The sequence below is a fragment of the Nansenia antarctica genome (assembly GCF_963989245.1).
Source record: "Nansenia antarctica genome assembly, chromosome: 7".
Taxonomy (NCBI): domain Eukaryota; kingdom Metazoa; phylum Chordata; class Actinopteri; order Argentiniformes; family Microstomatidae; genus Nansenia; species Nansenia antarctica.
In genome coordinates, this window is record NC_137677.1 from 56,597,208 (window position 1) to 56,616,240 (window position 19,033).

Here is a 19,033-nt window from a genome sequence, read left to right on the forward strand (position 1 = left end):
ACACACACACACACACACACACACTCACACACTCACACACTCACACACTCACACACACACACACACACACACACACACACACACACACACACACACACACACCTTTGCAAGAGCAAACACAGCAGTTCAGTGGATCTGGGAGTCCATTGTAAAGTGGTCCAGGCTGTTGTACATACAGCTTAATGGCTAAGGCTCTGGATGGCTGCCGGAAGCTGTCATGTTTCAATAGTAAGAGGACACTAGTGTTGACCCAGCAGTATGTGTAGGAGCGTAGTAAGCACTGTGAGTCCCTATGGATGACTATCACTACGCTGCCTACATGAGTCGACTGAGTTCGAATCCGGGTTGTCAAAAAGACTGTGTTAGCCCCCTAAGCTAATGTCTAGGGAAGGTTACTCAGCATCGTTTTCCTGAGCCTCCTCCTTGACACCTACCTCGGGTCCTTCTGGATACTGTCTATGGAGGGCGAGCGGGTGGCCCCGTCGTCCATGACGACGGCCTGCCGGGCGTAGTTGGCGTCGGGGTGCTGGTACTGGGCGGAGCGGTAAGGCTCGGCGTACGTGGCCGCTGTGTTCAGAGCGTAGTTGTTTCTTTGGTAGGTCATTGCGCTGCGCTGGCTGGCAGTCCTCTGTAAGGTCCCCACACCTGAAACACATCCCAAACCAGAAACACGTGTGAGAATTAACAATTTTTAACAAGAAACAAACACACAGAGGAACTGCAGACCTCCCACGGCTGGAGCAGATTAGCAGTGTTGTTCAAGCCATTTCACCTACACCCTTCTAGATGTGTTGACTGTAGTCTTTAGGCTTTAGTCCAGACTGAAAACACAAACGGTTTTGAGGCACACAGCAGAATCCCCCAGTCTGGTACCAATTAATGATGAGAGCGAAACGACTCCCATGGATTCTAGAGTAAAGACGTATCCTTCTTCAAAGGGCTGTTTTTTTGGGGGTTGTTGTTTTTTTCTTACGAGGTAGAGCTTATTAGAGAGCCAAATCCTGCAGGTTAATTGTTCCAAGGGCTGCTGGCTTCACTTGCTTCATCACTGAAGTAGCATACAATTATTTTCTCATCCCTCGGTTCTCATCCCCCTCTACCTCTCTCTCTCTCTCTCCCGTCCCCTCCACTGTGTTTCTGAAGCCAGACTCCACACAGAGCAGTGAGAGAGCCAGGCCAAGAGACTGGACTACACAGGCGCACGCACACACACACACACACACACACACACACACACACACACACAAGCACTCTCTCTCTATTGGCGAAACAGGAGCAGCACTAACACGTAAACACAAAACGGCAGGACATCCTTCCTTCCCGCCCGGGTCAAATATTTAGTCTGAGAACATCGTAGCTGTGTCATCGTCCTTAAGCAATTTCTATTTTGCTGTACTCTATTTTTTCCTGATGGTGATATTGTGACCTAGTTTTCTCATACAATATGTCCCCGTCCCTGTCCCCACACACACACACACACACACACACACACACACACACACACAGGCTAGCCCGCCTTCCTGCTCTGTGTCACATTAGCCCACGTGACGGCACGACAGCGTGACAGCCGCTCGTCTCCGGCTTCTCCAGTCCTCTATCCTCCATCCTGTGGGGACTGGGCATGCGTGACGCACAACTCCCTCCCACCAGAAACAAGACGTCAAACTCGAGGCTCTTTTCCAAAAAAACACTTCATTTTTTTCCACATCAATGCCCTGCTCTGCTTGGCAGTTAATAGTTCAGTCCAGTGATATGATGACTATCTCCAGGCTCAGGGTAGGTCAGTTTCGGACTGTTACAGTTCAACTGAGCTGGCCCCTGTGAGATGAATATACCTCCAAGTAACTGGGTGGAATACTCCAAATGTCAACCAGTGTCTCCGATAGCTATGCTTCATCACAGTTGCAAATCTTTCACATAAATGTTCAAGTAAACAAGAAAGATCCCTAACAGGGATCCCTAACAAGCAACCACTTCTGATGTCACTCAAATCCTTCAAAGACTCGCCTTGTGGGAGAAAAACAACAGCCCGGCTTTGAAATGCAACATCTGATCTTGTTTAATGATTAATTTCCATTCCAGAACTTTCTTTTCTGTGCATCTAAGATCAATATTTCCATTTAGCATAAACATTTTTTAAATAAAAGAATTTAAAAAAACAGACACATAGGCTACAAGAACCAAGCCACCAGAAATAGATAAAGAATATATGCAACAAAACGGCAAGCATCTCATGACACTGCCAGGCCAGGGTGTCAGAAGGGGAAGCATCTACCAGTGAGAGGGGGACAACCTTTGACCATCTAACTATTGCACAAATTGTTGCTCTGGTTGAGGATTCAGATCCTCCTTCACAATCTCCTTTTACGGCAACTCTACAGGAACCTTATGAAAGAACGCAGGTGTTTGTGTCTGATTATGAACCCCACACAACGACATTCAAGCAACATCTCCTCAGCTATCTGCCTGAATAGAGTGAACACCAGAAGGGGAGGGAAACCTACATCGCAAACAAGGAACAAGTGGCTAAGAGGAACAATTGGCTCAGGATGAGGAATTCTGTTGATGAGGGCTGCCTTGGTTTTACACAAGTACTGCTTACAACGAGGCCACACATTTGACGGCTCCTTCCTGTCCAACTGTCTCACAACATCTGTTGCTGAACCCTTACGAGTGTTCAATGATATCGTCCTCCATGGTCCAGAGTTCCTCAAACCCTGTGCAGCTAATACAGAAGATGCCAACCTGCAACCGAGAATGTCAATGTCAGAAGTACAATGCATTTGGCGGCACCCATCACACCTGCAAGACCGACGCAATACGTCACAGCAAGGACATTGACATTTGCCAATCGACCTGACCCAAAAGCCAAACAAAACCAAAAAAATGCATTATGCAAATTAGGGGTCCAGACACACCCAATCATGAATATAAGCATTCTAATGTGTTTCTAATAGTCAAAAAACATAAAATAGACACCAGGCTTGCATTTCTAATTCATTTGGTTCAAAAGTTATAGCCGAAACCTTTTTCAGAGGGCGGCCATATTGATTTGGCCGCCATGGCGACCCCGGTGGTCGTTGTGGCTAAATCATTAGAGCATACTCTGAGCTACATCTGGGCCAAATGTGGTGCTTTTGCACAGATTTGCACAAAAATATCCCTAAGGCCCCCAACTAATTCTTATTATGTTTGTTCTGACGGTCAAGTTCAGCGCGGCCACACTCCGTCGCGCATTGTTCATGTTCCTTGTTTATTGTCTCTGAATGAAAGAGATAATAAAATAAAAAATTCTCCCACAAACCTATGTCTTTGTAATAATGTACTGGATAAGAGAGAAACCTGTACACATACACACTGGTGTGCACACACTAGTTCTATATGTAGAACAGGCAATAAGGGATGATAAATATACATATCTTAAGATGGCCACAAATGATGGCCACACTAAAATATCTGCTTGCCACCCCATGTATAAATCTCTAGAATCGCCACTGCAACCAGTGTCTCCGATAGCTATGCTTCATCACAGTTGCAAATCTTTCACATAAATGTTCAAGTAAACAAGAAAGATCCCTAACAGGGATCCCTAACAAGCAACCACTTTTGATGTCACTCAAATCCTTCAAAGACTCGCCTTGTGGGAGAAAAACAACAGCCCGGCTTTGAAATGCAACATCTGATCTTGTTCATAATTAATTTCCATTCCAGAACTTTCTTTTCTGTGCATCTAAGATCAATATTTTCATTTAGCATAAAAAATAAAAAAATAAAAATAGAATTTAAAAAAACAACAACAGACACATAGGCTACAAGAACCAAGCCACCAGAAATAGATAAAGAATATATGAAGAAATACCATTGAAATGGAATTTCACACCATAACAATAGGTGCTTGGGGATCAAATTAGATTCTTTCTAATGTGGTCGTTTTTTTAAAAGACTGCCTCCTTTCCCCTCTGTCCCTCCATATGGCCTGGCTAAACACATTATAGCTGCTTATCTGAGAAGCTTCTCCTCAGCATCAACACCATTTATTACTGGACTTATCGGACCGGCAGGGTCTCAGGTCTGCCGAAGAGGAGGCTGAATGGTGTGTGTGTGTGTGTGTGTGTGTGTGTGAGTGTGTGTGAGTGTGTGTATTGTAGGGGATGCACCGGTTCAGTTGGCCCACGGTTCGGTATGAACCTCGGTTTTTGGGTCACAGTTTTGGTTCGGTTTCGGTACGTGTTTTGTGTGGAGAGGAGAAAAAAAATCTACAAACTGTTACTTTATTTTGCATATGGAACTTTAACATTCAGACACATTCCAGAATATGACTGCTATATTGTATAATGTAAAAAATATTAATATTTATAAACAGAAAACACTTTCAAATGTTCTTAGCCTTGACTACTGGTATAGGAGAGGAAGAAATAAAAGTAAAACGGCACTTTAGCCATGACAGCTTGTAGCCCATATACGCATTATGTGCATATTACACGACACGCGTGAAGCAATGCTTGGAGTTCACTGTTTTCGTTCCCTCATCATTGTATTCGATGCCAAAACTGAAATGAATGACCCCACAACGCAGATTTGTAGCAATCCGAGGCTTCCTCAAACTGTTGCCACGTTCTCAACTCCGCTCGCCATGAACAAACATTTGAACAAGAAGCAACTGCGTTCCAGACAAACTCCACCTCCGACTTTAAAGCGAAAAACCGACATTCACTAGTGCGTATTGAACCGTGGATGGCGAACCGTACGGTTCAATATAAAACCCAGAACTGTTGCACCTCTAGTGTATTGGAGGAAAGACAACGATGAGGAGAGAGGGCTACCGTCCAAGGGTTCTCACACCACTGGCCTCTGTGTGTGTGTGTGTGTGTGCACATTGCTGTCCTTTGGCCCCTCATCCCTCTTCTCATTATTAGTGTGACACCGCAGGTAATGGACTCCTTTGTGCCGGGCGTATATCAGCTCCATGCCTGTCTCCTCTCATGCCTCACCTCTCTGTCTGATGGAGTCAGGGAGGGGGGGGGGGGGGGGGTCAGGCTGGCTGGTTGTCTGTCAGACCGGCGGCTGGCTGGCTATCTGTCTGACTAGCGGCTGGCTGGCTGGCTATCTGACTGGCTGGCTGGCTGGCTGATTGGATGGATGGCTGGCTGGCTAGCTGACTGGCTCACTGGCTGACTGGCTCGCTGGCTGGCTGGCTGGCTGGCTGGCTGATTGGCGGGCTAGCTGTCTTGGGCACAAAGTGTTCCCGAGGGCAGATCAAGGTAAGAGAGAAGGAGGAGAAGGAGAGGGCCAGAGGGAGGAGAGCACCTGGACTACACAGACAACAGTCTTCTCCCAGACAGCAGGAGCAGCCAGGTATGAGATATATGTAGAAACCACCATGCAGGTAGAGCTCCTGTCTCAGCATCACCATCTGTCTCTCACTAATGGGCGTCTTTACTCCACTGCTCTCAATGTGTCGGTACCACTCCTGTAGCAATATTGCTATTCCGCATCGAGATGGCTCATTTGGGTAGAGCATGGCGCTGACAACGCTTGGGTTGTGGGTTTGAGGTTCAGGTCACTGTCAGTACTTAGTAGTGAAACGGGTTTGCTACAAGCGCTACGCAAACATGACTTTTGCTAGACATAGCGTTGCTCACATAATATATGCCATTAAGCTGGCGGCTTTGATCCAAAGCGACTTACACTAGCAGTCAGTGCATACATTTTTCAGTATACGATCCCAGCAGGAATCCACAACCTAAGCTTGTTATGCCCCCATGCTCTACGAACCGAGCCGCAGAGGAGCGTACCTGAAGGGCTCCTGTAGAGGGTGCCTTGCGAGGCGTGGCCCAGGTCCGCGGGGGGGCCGTGGTTGGCGCTGCGGTACAGTGGGCCCTGGAAGGTCCTGTCCTCGTAGATGGGGGAGATGTGGCGGTCAGGGGACATGGCCGAACGCAGGTCCTGGCCCAGCTGGCTGTGGTGACTGGCGTAGGAGCTCCGCATGCCTGGAGACGCACACACGCGCACACACACACACACACAGGGTTAGAGACTCAGTGCCACCACTAATCCACATTAGCATCACAGAGAGACAGCACTGGAGCTACAGTACTACACACACACACACACACACACACACACACACACACACACACACACACACACACACACACACTCACACACACACACACACTAAAACATCATCACAGCAAGACAGGGATAAACAGGGATGATTCACACACACTGGAATGGGATGCGAGGGCTCGGGGAAAGCGCCATGTTATCCACGTTTGAGTTTGACAGTTAAGCTGCTAAAGACTTAATTGAAATGAATTTAGGGCTCATTTCCAATTCTGTGTCAAGCTAAAGCAGTGGGTTCGTAGTATGTCAAGCTCGCAACTGCCTCCAGCTACCCTGCTCGATTCTCACTTAATGATCCAGCAGCTTTCTTAATAAGAAAGCACAAGTCCCTCTTTCAGCTCTTCTCAACTGAGGGAAAACACTCGGAGGCGAATCCTGTCTACACAACTCTCTTGCCGACGAGGTGAAATAACTCACAGCTTCCACTCGCCGAAAACTGGCAGCGTCATTTTGTCAGCTTACAGAGGCCACACCTTGGTCCTGATAGGCAGAGACTAGTCTTGTTGTGCTGAGAGGGGGAGGGATGTGAGCTAGCCTGAGTGGATCTCAGGATATGGGTGTGTGTGTGTTTCTGGAAATGCAGAGTGAGTTGTTTCACTTAACCACATGTGTGTGTGTGTGTGTGTGTGTGTGTGTGTGTGTGTGTGTGTGTGTGCGCGTGTGTGTGTTCCATGGTCAGTGTGTGGGGGGGTAACACAAATCGAACATCCACTACAGATGAATCACTGTGACCACAGCATGGGAGGGAGACCCAGAGCAGTGTGGGAGGGCGTCCCAGAGCAGTGTGGGGGGGACGACCCAGAGGAGTATGGCTGTATGTCTTCACTCCTCTCCACTCCAGATGTGGCTTGTGGAACAATGGCTGATTATACACAGACACAGACACACACAGACAGACACAAACACACACACACACACACACACACACACACACACACACACACAGAGACACAGACACAGACACAGACAGACACAGACACAGACACAGACACAGACACAGACACAAACACAGACACAGACACACACACACACAGAGACACAGACACACACAAACACAGACACAGACACAAACACAGACACAGACACAGACACACACACACACAGCATCTGCTGTCTACTCCACATCCGCGTGTATAAATTGGCCAGGCGGTTAATAACAGGCAGGCCGCCTCCAAAGCCCAAGAGCCGGTCCTTAACACCACGATATCTTCTGATCCCCTCGGCCCAGGGAAACTGATCCCACACACATGGCTAATGTGTGTGTGTGTGTGTGTGTTTCTGTTTGTGTGTGTGTATCATTTAGGCTCTGGTCCAACACCACAGAAGCAGGGGCTCAGAGCCTCTAAACACTAACGCTGTCATGCATAACAGGATGAATGAGGGGTGGTCTTATCGTTCGTAGTTCAACACAGGGGAAATGAATAAATAAAAACTCTCTTCGCTTTTCGGAGGGTATAGAAACACGCTGAGACAGCTAGCGCTGGCGTTTCTCTATGAAGCCGACCTCCAGTGTGCGTGGCTGTGCATGTGCCCTCAACATGTGCCCTCAACATGGCCGTGCTCTCAACATGACCCTGCCCTCAACGCAGCCATAAGAATCCCCAGCTCTGGCGCGCAAGCTAATCAAGGGTTAAACACGACCCAAAAACAACATACTGAGATACAGACTCAGAGGGTCTATGGGTCTATATGTGTCTATGGGTTAGAATAGAATAGGACAACGTTATTGTCCGCACCTGTGACAAGTGACATCAACAGTATTGGCGGTTGAGAGAAGGCAGGGGGAGGGGCTAGCTTGTCATTATATAGAGTTTTGATGTGTGCTGTTGTGGCACATCATCTAATTGCTCAGTCACTCTGTCAATCTGCAGCATTGCACACAATAGAGGCAGTTTGGCAGTTAAACGATTTGGCTTCTCTTGTTCAAAGGTTTCAGAGAGTGGAATATAAATGAGAGAGAGAGAGAGAGAGAGAGAGAGAGAGAGAGAGAGAGAGAGAGAGAGAGAGAGAGAGCCTGTGAGAGTGTGTGTGTGTGTGTATGTGTGTGTATGTGTGTGTGTGCATGCATCAGTTTGTGCGTGTATGTGTGTGTGCGCATGTGCACTGTGTATGCGTGTGTGCGTGCGCATGCGTGTGTGTGTGTGTGTGTGTGTGTGTGTGTATGTGTGGATGAGCCCGTGCAGGACCACATCACACAGCCCAGTGAACATTGTAAAACCATCTGACATGATGAGGGCTTTCAGTAGAACCATGCTGCTGGAGGGAGCGAGAGAGAGAGGGGGAGAGAGAGTGAGAAAGAAAGGATGATGGCAGAATCTTCCAGAGACAGGAGCTTCCATGCATATCCCGCTCTGCAGACTGACTCCCTCTGTCGACATTACACAACCTCACAAGAGGCTAATCCCTCTGCCTTTATTCTGCTCCCCTGGTGAAATGCAGCAGACAGTTTTCTGAAGCAGCTGCAAATTGTCTCTGGGAATAATATACTGCTGTGTATGGGCCCAGATTTGATTAGGAAAATGGTGGTACTTTTACTCCCAGCTTATCTTCTATTTCTTCGTTATTATTTATTTCTGGTTTTATTGTATTGTAGTTTATTTACTATTGTTTTTATGTTCAGCACTTGGAGTTAAATTCAATGCATGACTTACATAAAGTTGATTGATTGATTGGCAGGCAGAGCAAAAAAACAAACAAACTTACAACTCGGAAAGCTCTACAGTATGATATTTATCATACCATGTCTACACTAAAGTTTATGTGGAAAGGAGTTTTCGTCTGAACAGTCTGATGAAGCATTTTGCGTATCATGGGAACGCTAGACGCAGTAATCAAAACTCCCGTTAGATTATTTAGATTATTTCTCATTGTGTCTGTGACGGTAAAGGTGGCCAACTTTGCTCCCATTTTACCCATTTTTTTTGCACATGCAAATTGGGTCCCTGAGTGGGGGATCAATGGGGGATACTCATGGTTTGTTATGCTCATTTAATTCCGCCTTCCCCTCTTTGCCCCCCCTCTAACAGACTGTGTTTGGCAGAGGAGAGGCGAAGGGCGGCGGCGGTTTGGCACACGAGGGGAGAGAGACGCTGGAGAAACAAACATTTAAATGAATGCAGCTGACTACATTCCTCAACCAAAAATAATTCTCCAAAAGCCTTTCCAAGATTTGAGTCAATCCGTAAAAAGAATCTTCCAGCACATGATGACACACACTTGAGTGAGGAATTCTGAGAAAAGTGTAAAATACCACCAGTGTTTCTGTGGATGAAAAGCCTCTAATGCAGGTTTTGGTCAGCACTGCCTTTGCTCTCCTCTGCTCTGAAATGGACTCGAGGCATAATGGCCGAATTACGGCGACAATTTGTCTTCATCTTCCCTTCCTTTTTCAGCAGCAGAGAGGAGAGATGACTTACTGCCAGTGATGGAGTGGAGCAAGGAGAAGTGAGGAGAGAGCAGAATGGGGAGAGTGTGGGAGAGGAGAGGCATGTCGGAGGGAGGAGGCAGGAGAGGCGGGGGGGGGGGGGGGGTAAGTGGGGGGAGAGGAGAGGAGAAAAGGAAAGGAGAAGCATGTTGAGGGGAGCAGGAGAGGTTGGGGGGGGGTAAGTTGGGGGAGAGGGGAGGTGAGGCGTCTTATAGACTGGGCATCCAGGGAGTAAAGAATGGCCTGGGCATCCAGGGCAGAGAGCTGCAGAGGGCAGACCTCCAAAGCCAGGACTCCATTTTCATCTTTTAGGTGGCATTTTCCATCTGCATGCTAACGAGACAGGATGTGTGAACATCCCTGTAACACAGTAGCGGCTGCTCTGGCACCTGTGACATAATGGCATGTCAGGGCCAATAGCCCAGCTGAGCAATGAGCAGAGAGAGGGTGCACTGCCATCACATCTGCCTGGCAGTGCCCACATTATGACCCCTGGGACAGCTGGGGGTTGTGGGGTGTGGGGGGGGGGGGCAAGGCAGGGCTTTCAGGAGAGCAGCGATAATAGAGCTTTTGAGCTCGACATGGCCAATGTATCTGCACCACAGATGAGAGAAGGAGGGATAAAACTCCATTTGTCTGAAGCAGAAATCATCAGTCATGTTAGAGTGTGTAGATTACTGCCATCAGCAGACACCGGGCATTGGACCGGAGTAATGGTCTCGCAGAGATTATTATTCTACTACCTGATTTACGACAGTTCAAGAAATAAATGGGAGAGAAATTGTAAAACCACAGGCTTATACTTGGTGTGGGAATGATAACTATACACTTGAAGGCATGATTTCTCCAAAGCCCCGCCTCCTTACGTGGATAGGCTTGTAATGTGTGTCAAAAGGAAATAAAGAGTGGAAATGATAGCTGTACTTAATTAATAAAAGGTAACACACATGAGACACACACACACACAAACACACACACACAGTACACTACACACATATTATGGGACGAAGCGTTAATTTAGAGTTCACCTTGAATCTGAATATCATCAACCAGAGGGTCTGCAGATGTCCAAAGGCAGCAGAAAGTTAAGCAGAAAGCAAACAGTGTTAACCTTTTTCACGATAACGTGGAAAACTACTGGTAGACGGATTTGACTACCTGAGATATGAATATTATCATAAGAATGTGGGTTTAAGGCCAGGCAATCCGTTGAGTGTCATAAACTCACTGCCTACGTTTCCCGGTCCGTCTTCAAAAGTGGCCCATTATCAAAGCAGGAACAATTTGTGATTCATAATCCCCCACCGCTTTAGCGATGGCATTCATTTCCATAATCTACCTGAACCAGATCAATTCTTATCTACAGAAGATACCCAATAGCTGCAGACGATTAGTTTTAAAGCTGAAAGGCACAGCAGAAATGAACTCAGGCCCACCCATTACTCTTACTGTAGTGATAAATGGCTGGCGTACAATAGCAGTGAATCACTATCCCCAATTCCCTTTAACAACAGAGAATCCATGCTTGGTTTTTCTGGCTTGAGTGGACCGCTCTGTAATCAATTAAAGACTGCTCTGTAATTGATACGAGAGAGCAAGAGAACTCAGAAATGTTTTCTATTTTCGGGGAGGAGAAAAAACACTTTTTTTTAGTCATTAATTTCTTTCTTTTTTTTCAAAGTTAGTTAGACCTTGTTTCCCCCGGCCCCATGCTTTGTGCTAGGACAGGAGTCCCTGTTGTGAGGAATCACACACGACATCATTGAATTGAAAGTATTTAACGCCACAGGGGCCAATTTTACAGAATAAAAAAAGACAAACCCCCACGGAAAATGAGAGATAACAGTTTTGCGGCTTCAATCAACCACCACAATTGACATAATGTTATTCATCGTTATGTCATTAACAAGAAGACTATTATTCTTATTTCACATGCGGTTGAGATGCATCTGAGCAAAGAGGACAGCCATCCCTCAAAACTCCCTTGTCAGGCAGGGTGGATTTACAAGCTTTTCAAATGTCAGAGCCGACAACCCACACACACAAATGACAACAGATGTTTCAATCAATCAACACAACATATTAATTACTTAGAGGGAGCTGTCAACCAGCAGCACCATAGGCGTTTCTGTGAGGAAACAAACTAAATTAAACAAATGGAAAAACGCAAAGGAGTACAGGAATTGAACGTCGCCTGTTTTCTAATACGAGTCTATATCTTACGGATCGTGATGGATTTTGTAAAACAAATTGTATGCAAAAAACACAACAAGGACATGACTGAATTATGTCTCTCAGCAGCAGCATCTTATAGATATATTTTGTTTATCATCTAATTCTAGTGCAGTCACGAATTATCCTACTTGGTGAGAGACTGGAAAATGCATACCAACGTCACATCATAGTAGATTTAAGGCCAAACCTCTGGCGTTGCCCTGCAGGCAGCGGCCTGTGGTGTATGTATGACGTGAGTGGAATGGAGAGGGGCTGGCCTTGGCCCATGCCACAGACCCAGTGACTCAATGGAAAACACCGGGCAGGGCTAAAGACAGACGGAAAGCACTGTTCTTCAGCTGCGAACTTTAGAAGAGAGATGATTCACTTACTTAGTCAAATGTATTGATTGTAAAGTCGCTTTGGAATAAGGCATCTGCTAAATGCCAAAAATGTTCATGTGGAAGTTATTGTCGGGCATCATAATGTCAGGTCTTGCTGACCTATACTCTTGTGACAGATTGACTGTTACTGTCGATTGACTGCTAATGAGCTGGCATTACCACTGGTGGTACCGCTGACCGCTGAGTGAAGGAGGCAGCCGCGGCAGAGGTTATTACCCTCTGGCTTGTGGAGGTCGAAATTATCTCTGGAGAGAGAAGACACTTGAGCACACAGACTTTAGATCGTTTTGAGTGTGTGTGTGTGTGTGCGTGTGTGTGTGTGTGTGTGTGTGTGTGTGTGTGTGCGCGTGTGTGTGTGCAGGCTCTCGTCTGACCTGTGAGGCTGTCAGGGCGCGGTATCATCCTCTCGTACACGTCGTAGCTCTGCGCTCCGTAGGGGTCCGACATGTCGTGGTGGACCAGCGAGCGTGGCAGCGTCGACCCGTAGTGCTGCGGCACCGCCGTCATGGTGGAGCGCACCGGCGACGACGACGACTTCCCCGGCTGCTGGGTGAGGGGCGGCATAGGTCCGTCCACCATGGTGAGGGGGGAGCCCATACGCCCCGGCGCCGTGGCGACCGCCTGGTAAGGGGAGGTGGTGCGGCTGGCGCTGCCCGAGCGGGAGGAGGCGGAGCCCATGCGTCGCAGGGCGGCGGGGGAGCTCTTCTGGGTGGTGTAGGGGGAACCTCCCCCTCCCCCGCCGGTGCCCGCACGCTGGGCAGAGGGCAGGGTGGTGGAGAAGATGCTGGACAGGGGCTTGGGCTCGGTGACGATAGGCGAGCCGTAGCCGCCGCCGCCCATGGAGGCGCGCAGGGAGCCGCGGGAGGGCGACACGCCTGTGCTGCCGTAGGCGGGTGACTGGGTACGGGAGGGCACGGAGCTCACCCTCCGCATGGCTCGGCCGGGCGCCGCAGCCGGCGCCGCGGGGGCCTGAGGAAGACGGAAGGGAGCGGCGGAGAAAAAAAAGGACAAAGTCAGTACCGACAAACTCATACCGGGCAAACCATGACACGTCGCAAAATCCCATTTAATAGACCAATAAAAGTATTTTTACGGTCGTGTTTCACTTCCTCACAGAAAATGACTAACATCCTGCAATATAAGCAGGCGAGCTTATCTCCCTCGTGATAATATCATAATTGGGCTTCCTCCTCCCGTTCTCTCTATCACCGGGCGGCAGGGCAGCAGAGGCAGGTGTGTGCTCAGTGGCCGTGGCGTGAGTCGTGACTGCTGCTGCTGTGTGTTGCCCTCTCTGCCCTCTGTGCTATACATGCCCATCGTGTGTGTGTGTGTGTGTGTGTGTGTATGTGTGGTAACACAGGCAGTTACCTGGACAGAAGCCTGGCCCTCGGCCCTGGCAGTCCTAAGGAGCGTGCCGCCCGTGCCAGGGTAGGAATGCTGCATCCTCAGCTCGGCCTTGCCCACGTTCTGGCTGCCGTAGTAGCTTCCGGCATCCTGGTAGCCGCTGTCAGAGTACGAGTTCATCTGGGTGGAGCTGCGCGAGTTCCCGGTCGACCCTGAGAGAGAGAGAGAGAGAGAAAGAAAGGGTAGGCCCGGGAGAAGGGGGAAGGGAGGGAGGGAGAGAGAGAGAGAGAGGAGAGACGTCGTCACAAAGTTCCATGACCTTTAACTAACCAACAGTATTAATGACCTACACCACAGTAGGGTGGCCGATTGTACCCCCAGTCCTCACTATACGTGTTCTCATTAGCTGGAGTTGGGAGTCCACATGACCACCGTGTTCAAAGCATCGTTAGAAAGCATTGGAGAGGTTGACCGGAGGGAGAGAGAGAGGCAGAGAAAGCAAGAGAAAGCGAGAGAGAGAGAGAGAGAGAGTGAGAGAGAGAGAGAGAGAGAGAAAGAAAGAGAGAAAGGGAAATAGAGACAGAGAAAGAGAGACAGAGACAGAGACGGAGATGGAGAGAGAGAGAGAGAGAGACAGAGAGAGAGAGACAGAGACAGAGACGGAGATGGAGAGAGAGAGAGAGAGACAGAGAGAGAGAGACAGAGACAGAGACGGAGATGGAGAGAGAGAGAGAGAGAGAGACAGAGAGAGAGAGACAGAGACAGAGACGGAGATGGAGAGAGAGAGAGAGAGACAGAGAGAGAGAGAGACAGAGACAGAGACGGAGATGGAGAGAGAGAGAGAGAGAGACAGAGAGAGAGAGGGACAGCAGACAGTTGTACAGAGACGGTATATTAACAGACCCTCACTTTCATGGAGAGAGGTCGGCTCGGGGGAGTACAGGGACACCTGCTCTGGTTCCCCCCTGATGCGGTAGGTAGGTGACTGGGAGCTGTCTGTCACCCGAGACTTGGTGTCCCCAGACGTAGACACATCTAGGAAAGACATGAGGGACAGTGAGTCAGCAGGAGAGAAGAAGAAGAAGAAGTAAGAAAGTACTTCTGAAAGAGATAGAGAGAGGACTTGAAAGTTCATAATAATTCCACTTCATGGAAATAGCATTAATTCCACAACATTAACTCCATACTTGTGTCAATTCAGAACCATTACGTTTTATGATCATACTAATTCATTAGAAGAGGAGAGAATGAGCGAGACTACTCTACGATAGTGCCAGTGACTCAAATCCCTCAGTTTCAAAACTAGAACATTTCTCTGACCTCTTTATAACCTGGAGCACAGTCAGAGAGCGCAGGCAACTAGCAGGGTGAATTACCCCAGTAACGTCTATCATAAGCCCCCGCACGATGTTGCCCCACAACCACAATCTCGTTAAGCGTGACCAGCAGTGTCAATGGGCTCTTCTGCCATAGCTGGAACAGTGGGAGGCGAAGTGTGCGTTCTGGCAGCAAGTGTACATGGGACCCAGTTGCTGGCATGTGGATGAGAGTGAATTCCGTGGAGAAGCAACCCCCGTTTCCCTGGATCTGACTTGTTTGCACAGAGCTGTTGACACTGAGGCCTAGTGTGTTTGACAGCCTGACGGCTCTCGCTTGTAAGTGTCTCAGGCAGAAACATGGGTCTTTGCCAGAGATGTTACACGTCGGCCGCCGCCGCCTCCAGTCGTATGGTTTGGCTACGGCACAGCTAATAACTAACCCCGCACCTCGATCAATTCTGCTCAGGCGATTATTATGCCTGACAGGGAATTATCGTTGGACCCCTGCGAGCGGCCAACACTTAAATTATGAAAAACATCATAAAAGAATGTTGCAGGGATGATAAAAAAAAAGAAAAATAACAATATTTACAGTGCAAAAATGAGACATCTCTCTACTAGATGGGGTGCCACTTCGGACCAAACAGCGGTTCTGTGGCCCCTCAATTAAGAATAACAATTCTCAACTGAGTGTCTCATCAGTCCAAAACATATCATTACCCGCAACTTCTCCCACTGAGGTTGCAGAAAGGGGCAGTGAGTGTTTCTGGCACAGTGTGTCATTTCTACCCAGAGGGCAGCCGTGCTAAACCCCCTGACCATGTTTCAGAAGAGGGTCGATATCACACCCTGTCTGACAAATGAGACACACGCCACACAATGAGAGAGTGTTGCAGCCTTCCTCGTGATAGTCCAGCAGGCCAGAGATTCGGTTTGAAATAGCACACCTCTTTAATATCAGACAGTGTGTGGCCGTATGACATGCTCGACAGACCGGAGCATCATACTGCATTCACTGAAAAATTCAATCTGGGACAAGACGAAGTGCATACTCCTGTAGTGCAGCAGGTATTCACTATGTAGGCCTAGTGCCAGATTCTAAACAGAGCCTGTGACGGCATTGTCCCCTCCTTCAGGTAAAAGGTCGTCTCCACAGTAACACTTCCTCCCTGTAGTACATTCTCAGCCAGGCGAAAGGGAGCCCAGGAGGGCAATAAGTAGCACAGCCAGACCTACACATTACCCTCTACCACACTACAGAAGCTCATTTTACTGCAATCACAACACACACACACACACACACACACACTCACACTCACACTCACATTCACACTCACGCAGTCACTCCGGGTCACAACTTAATAACTGATGGAAGTGTTCCAAACGACAAATTGTGTGAAATGAACTCATACAATTACGACGCTGGCTAGACGGATTCAATGGTGACACAGCAACAGGAATCTGACAAGCTAACAATGAGTTTCTCTCTTCATATCTGTAAAGAGATATCTTTTCTGTTTCACATTGGGAAGAATCCATTACGGTGCTTAACTATCATCTATTATTTAAATGAATCCATATGAATAATAAATAGCATCTTTTTAGCAATGAACTGAGGATGAATATGAAAACCATAAACAAAGGGCCGGTTTCACAGACAAGGCTGAAGCCTAGTCCCCAGACTAAAACACATTTTCATTGGTGAATCACTGTCGAAAGTGTGATTTAGTCCAACACTAGGCCAAAGCCTTGTCTGTGAAACCAGCCCAATATGTATTAATATCCCCTGTGCACTTGTATAATCACAACCCCGTAGGCTCCCTCTGACACCTCTGACAGAAAAAGATTAATGACGACTACCAGGATTCAACGTAGTTCTATTATACAATTAATAAGCCATGAAAATACATTAGTAAAACGCAGTTCATTATCAGAATTCAATTCTCCGACATCTTGAGATCCTTCAAGGACCCGTGACATTAAATAAACAGAGGCTGCGGGGGTCCGCTCGTCTCCAGGGAGACTTCTCCTCCTTGACAGTGTTTTCTATCTAAGAGGGGATGAGTTAGATAAATATTGAATCAGTAATGTGCCCGAGGAGAATGTCATGGGGAGGAGGGTAAGTTCAAAAGGCTTACGTCAGCTATTGCCATAGAGATGTATCACTCTAAGATACGATTTCAATCGTTAAATTATTCAAAAGAACCTTGCTGAACAATTTAGGACATTTCATGTAAAATGAGAGTTTGCCTGCTGTAGCTTTGACCAATCATAGAATTGGTGTCACTTAAAATGGAATTTTACCCTGTAGTACATTGGATTTGTTGTTTTCATTATTCAATAGTAGACACGTTCACAAGATATCTCGCTTTGAATGCCCTCGATAAGTACTGATGTTCTAAGTTGCCCATTTGATTCAACTCTCTTACATCAGAACCCAAAATATAAGCTTGTTTTACTCTATTGGTTTTTACTCTAAACAAAAAATAATCTCATGGACGGTCATTGCATCCCTTTCATAGATCCATCTGTGAAATTGAGAGTGGTAACATTTCTCTAGCACCATCCCTCAGCTGTACCAAAAATGTAGGGAGACTGCTTCCTTATTGTTTGAATCTCAGATGTCCCTTTTAAGTTTCAATACAGTATATGCAGTACATAGTTTAAAATCAAGTGTAAAACTGAAACACAAATGTGTACATTTCAAACCTGCAAACTGCGACACTTTAAATGAATGTGCAATAACACTATGTGCAATATGACAACCCTAGGGTACATAAGGTTCAGAGAATAGGAAATGTTAGAATAGGTATAGCATAGCATAGAGTACAGCACAGTGTTTTATGTGTATAGTATAGTATAGTGGATAGTGTACATAGCCTTTATTTATGTAAACCAGCTCCTTTCCCTTCTTGTTTTTAGTTTTTTTTTCCTAGCACCAGGGGAGCCCCCCCTCCCAAATTGCGTTGTATGGTACCTGTACTATATCAATGACAATAAAGACCATTCATTCATTCACATAGTGTATGTGTATGGTTCTGGGCGTGGGGTTAGGATAAGACTATAAGACTATACCTGCGGATCTCCAGGGGAGGGACTTCTCAGAAGAGCTGAAAGACAAAAGAAGAGAACAGGAATTAGACAGATACAGACAAAACCAGGAAGATAAATCACTTGTGCTCAATCTGGTAATTGTGTGACATCATGTGGAAAAGGCACCCTGGAAAATGTCTGAAATGAGTCTCAAATCTGCGTCCGTTTTTCCAGCACTTCAAAGCGCATCAAAGCATTCCCAGCAACAGAAAGAACTGAGACTGTTGCAGCTTATGAAGACCGACAAATAGATGTTTACATCCAAAATGTAAATGCTACTGTGGGTGCTTTCGCCTGTACAGGTGCAGAGAAGCCCTTTGGTGACAGGTCTTCATAATGCTATTTAGCTAACGCTTTTATCCAAAGCAACTTAACATTGCAGTGAGTCAGTGCATACATTTCTCAGTATATACGGTCCCAGCGGGAATCAAACCCACAAGCTAAGCGTTGTTAGCACCATGTTCTAACAACTGAGCCACAGAGGACCACAGAGGACCTTTACCGCCCTGGCAGAACAGGCTGAGAGGGGGAGCATTCCTTTCCCACAGGTGCTGTTTGCTCTTTTTCATCCTCACTGCTCCTCCTGGAGAAACACACTTAGCGAATAAATGGAAAAGGTCAAGCAAAGCCATCCATCCTGATGGGGGCTGAAACTGAGCACAACCACAGCACAGAACGGCTCCCTGCTACAGTAAATAGAAAACCTATTGATCTGTGTGCAGGAATGTCAATGCGCCACCGATAATAAAACACACTCGTAAATGTGTGCTCAGGCACGCGCGCAGACACGCGCGCATACACACACGCACGCACACATGCACACACGCACACAGACGCACACACACAGACACAGCCACACAGACACAGCCACACACACACACACACACACACACACACATAGACACACACACACACACACACACACAGACAGACACCCAAACATATGCCACTGCATATTTTCACAGAGACAGACGGGTAGTTGTCTCCCAGGAATAATGAAAAGCATAACACATGGACCAGACTATACACATGATGGCCTCTCAGACAAACACTGAGCATGACAGCGGAGCAGAGTGGATCTATAGGAGGGGGAGTGTGATGGATGGAAG

At 47.3% G+C, this 19,033-nt stretch overlaps 1 protein-coding gene across 1 annotated transcript in view; it reads right to left on the bottom strand.

The window, feature by feature from the left end:
• Positions 1 to 19,033, bottom strand: part of LOC308162976 (plakophilin-4-like) — a 77,265-nt gene that overhangs the window by 19,292 nt on the left and 38,940 nt on the right. Inside the window, 6 exon segments of the mRNA XM_080537136.1 lie at positions 435 to 645; positions 5,796 to 5,990; positions 12,543 to 13,137; positions 13,537 to 13,724; positions 14,422 to 14,547; positions 17,907 to 17,941. Of these exon segments, the coding sequence (XP_080393262.1) occupies positions 435 to 645; positions 5,796 to 5,990; positions 12,543 to 13,137; positions 13,537 to 13,724; positions 14,422 to 14,547; positions 17,907 to 17,941 (1,350 nt within the window).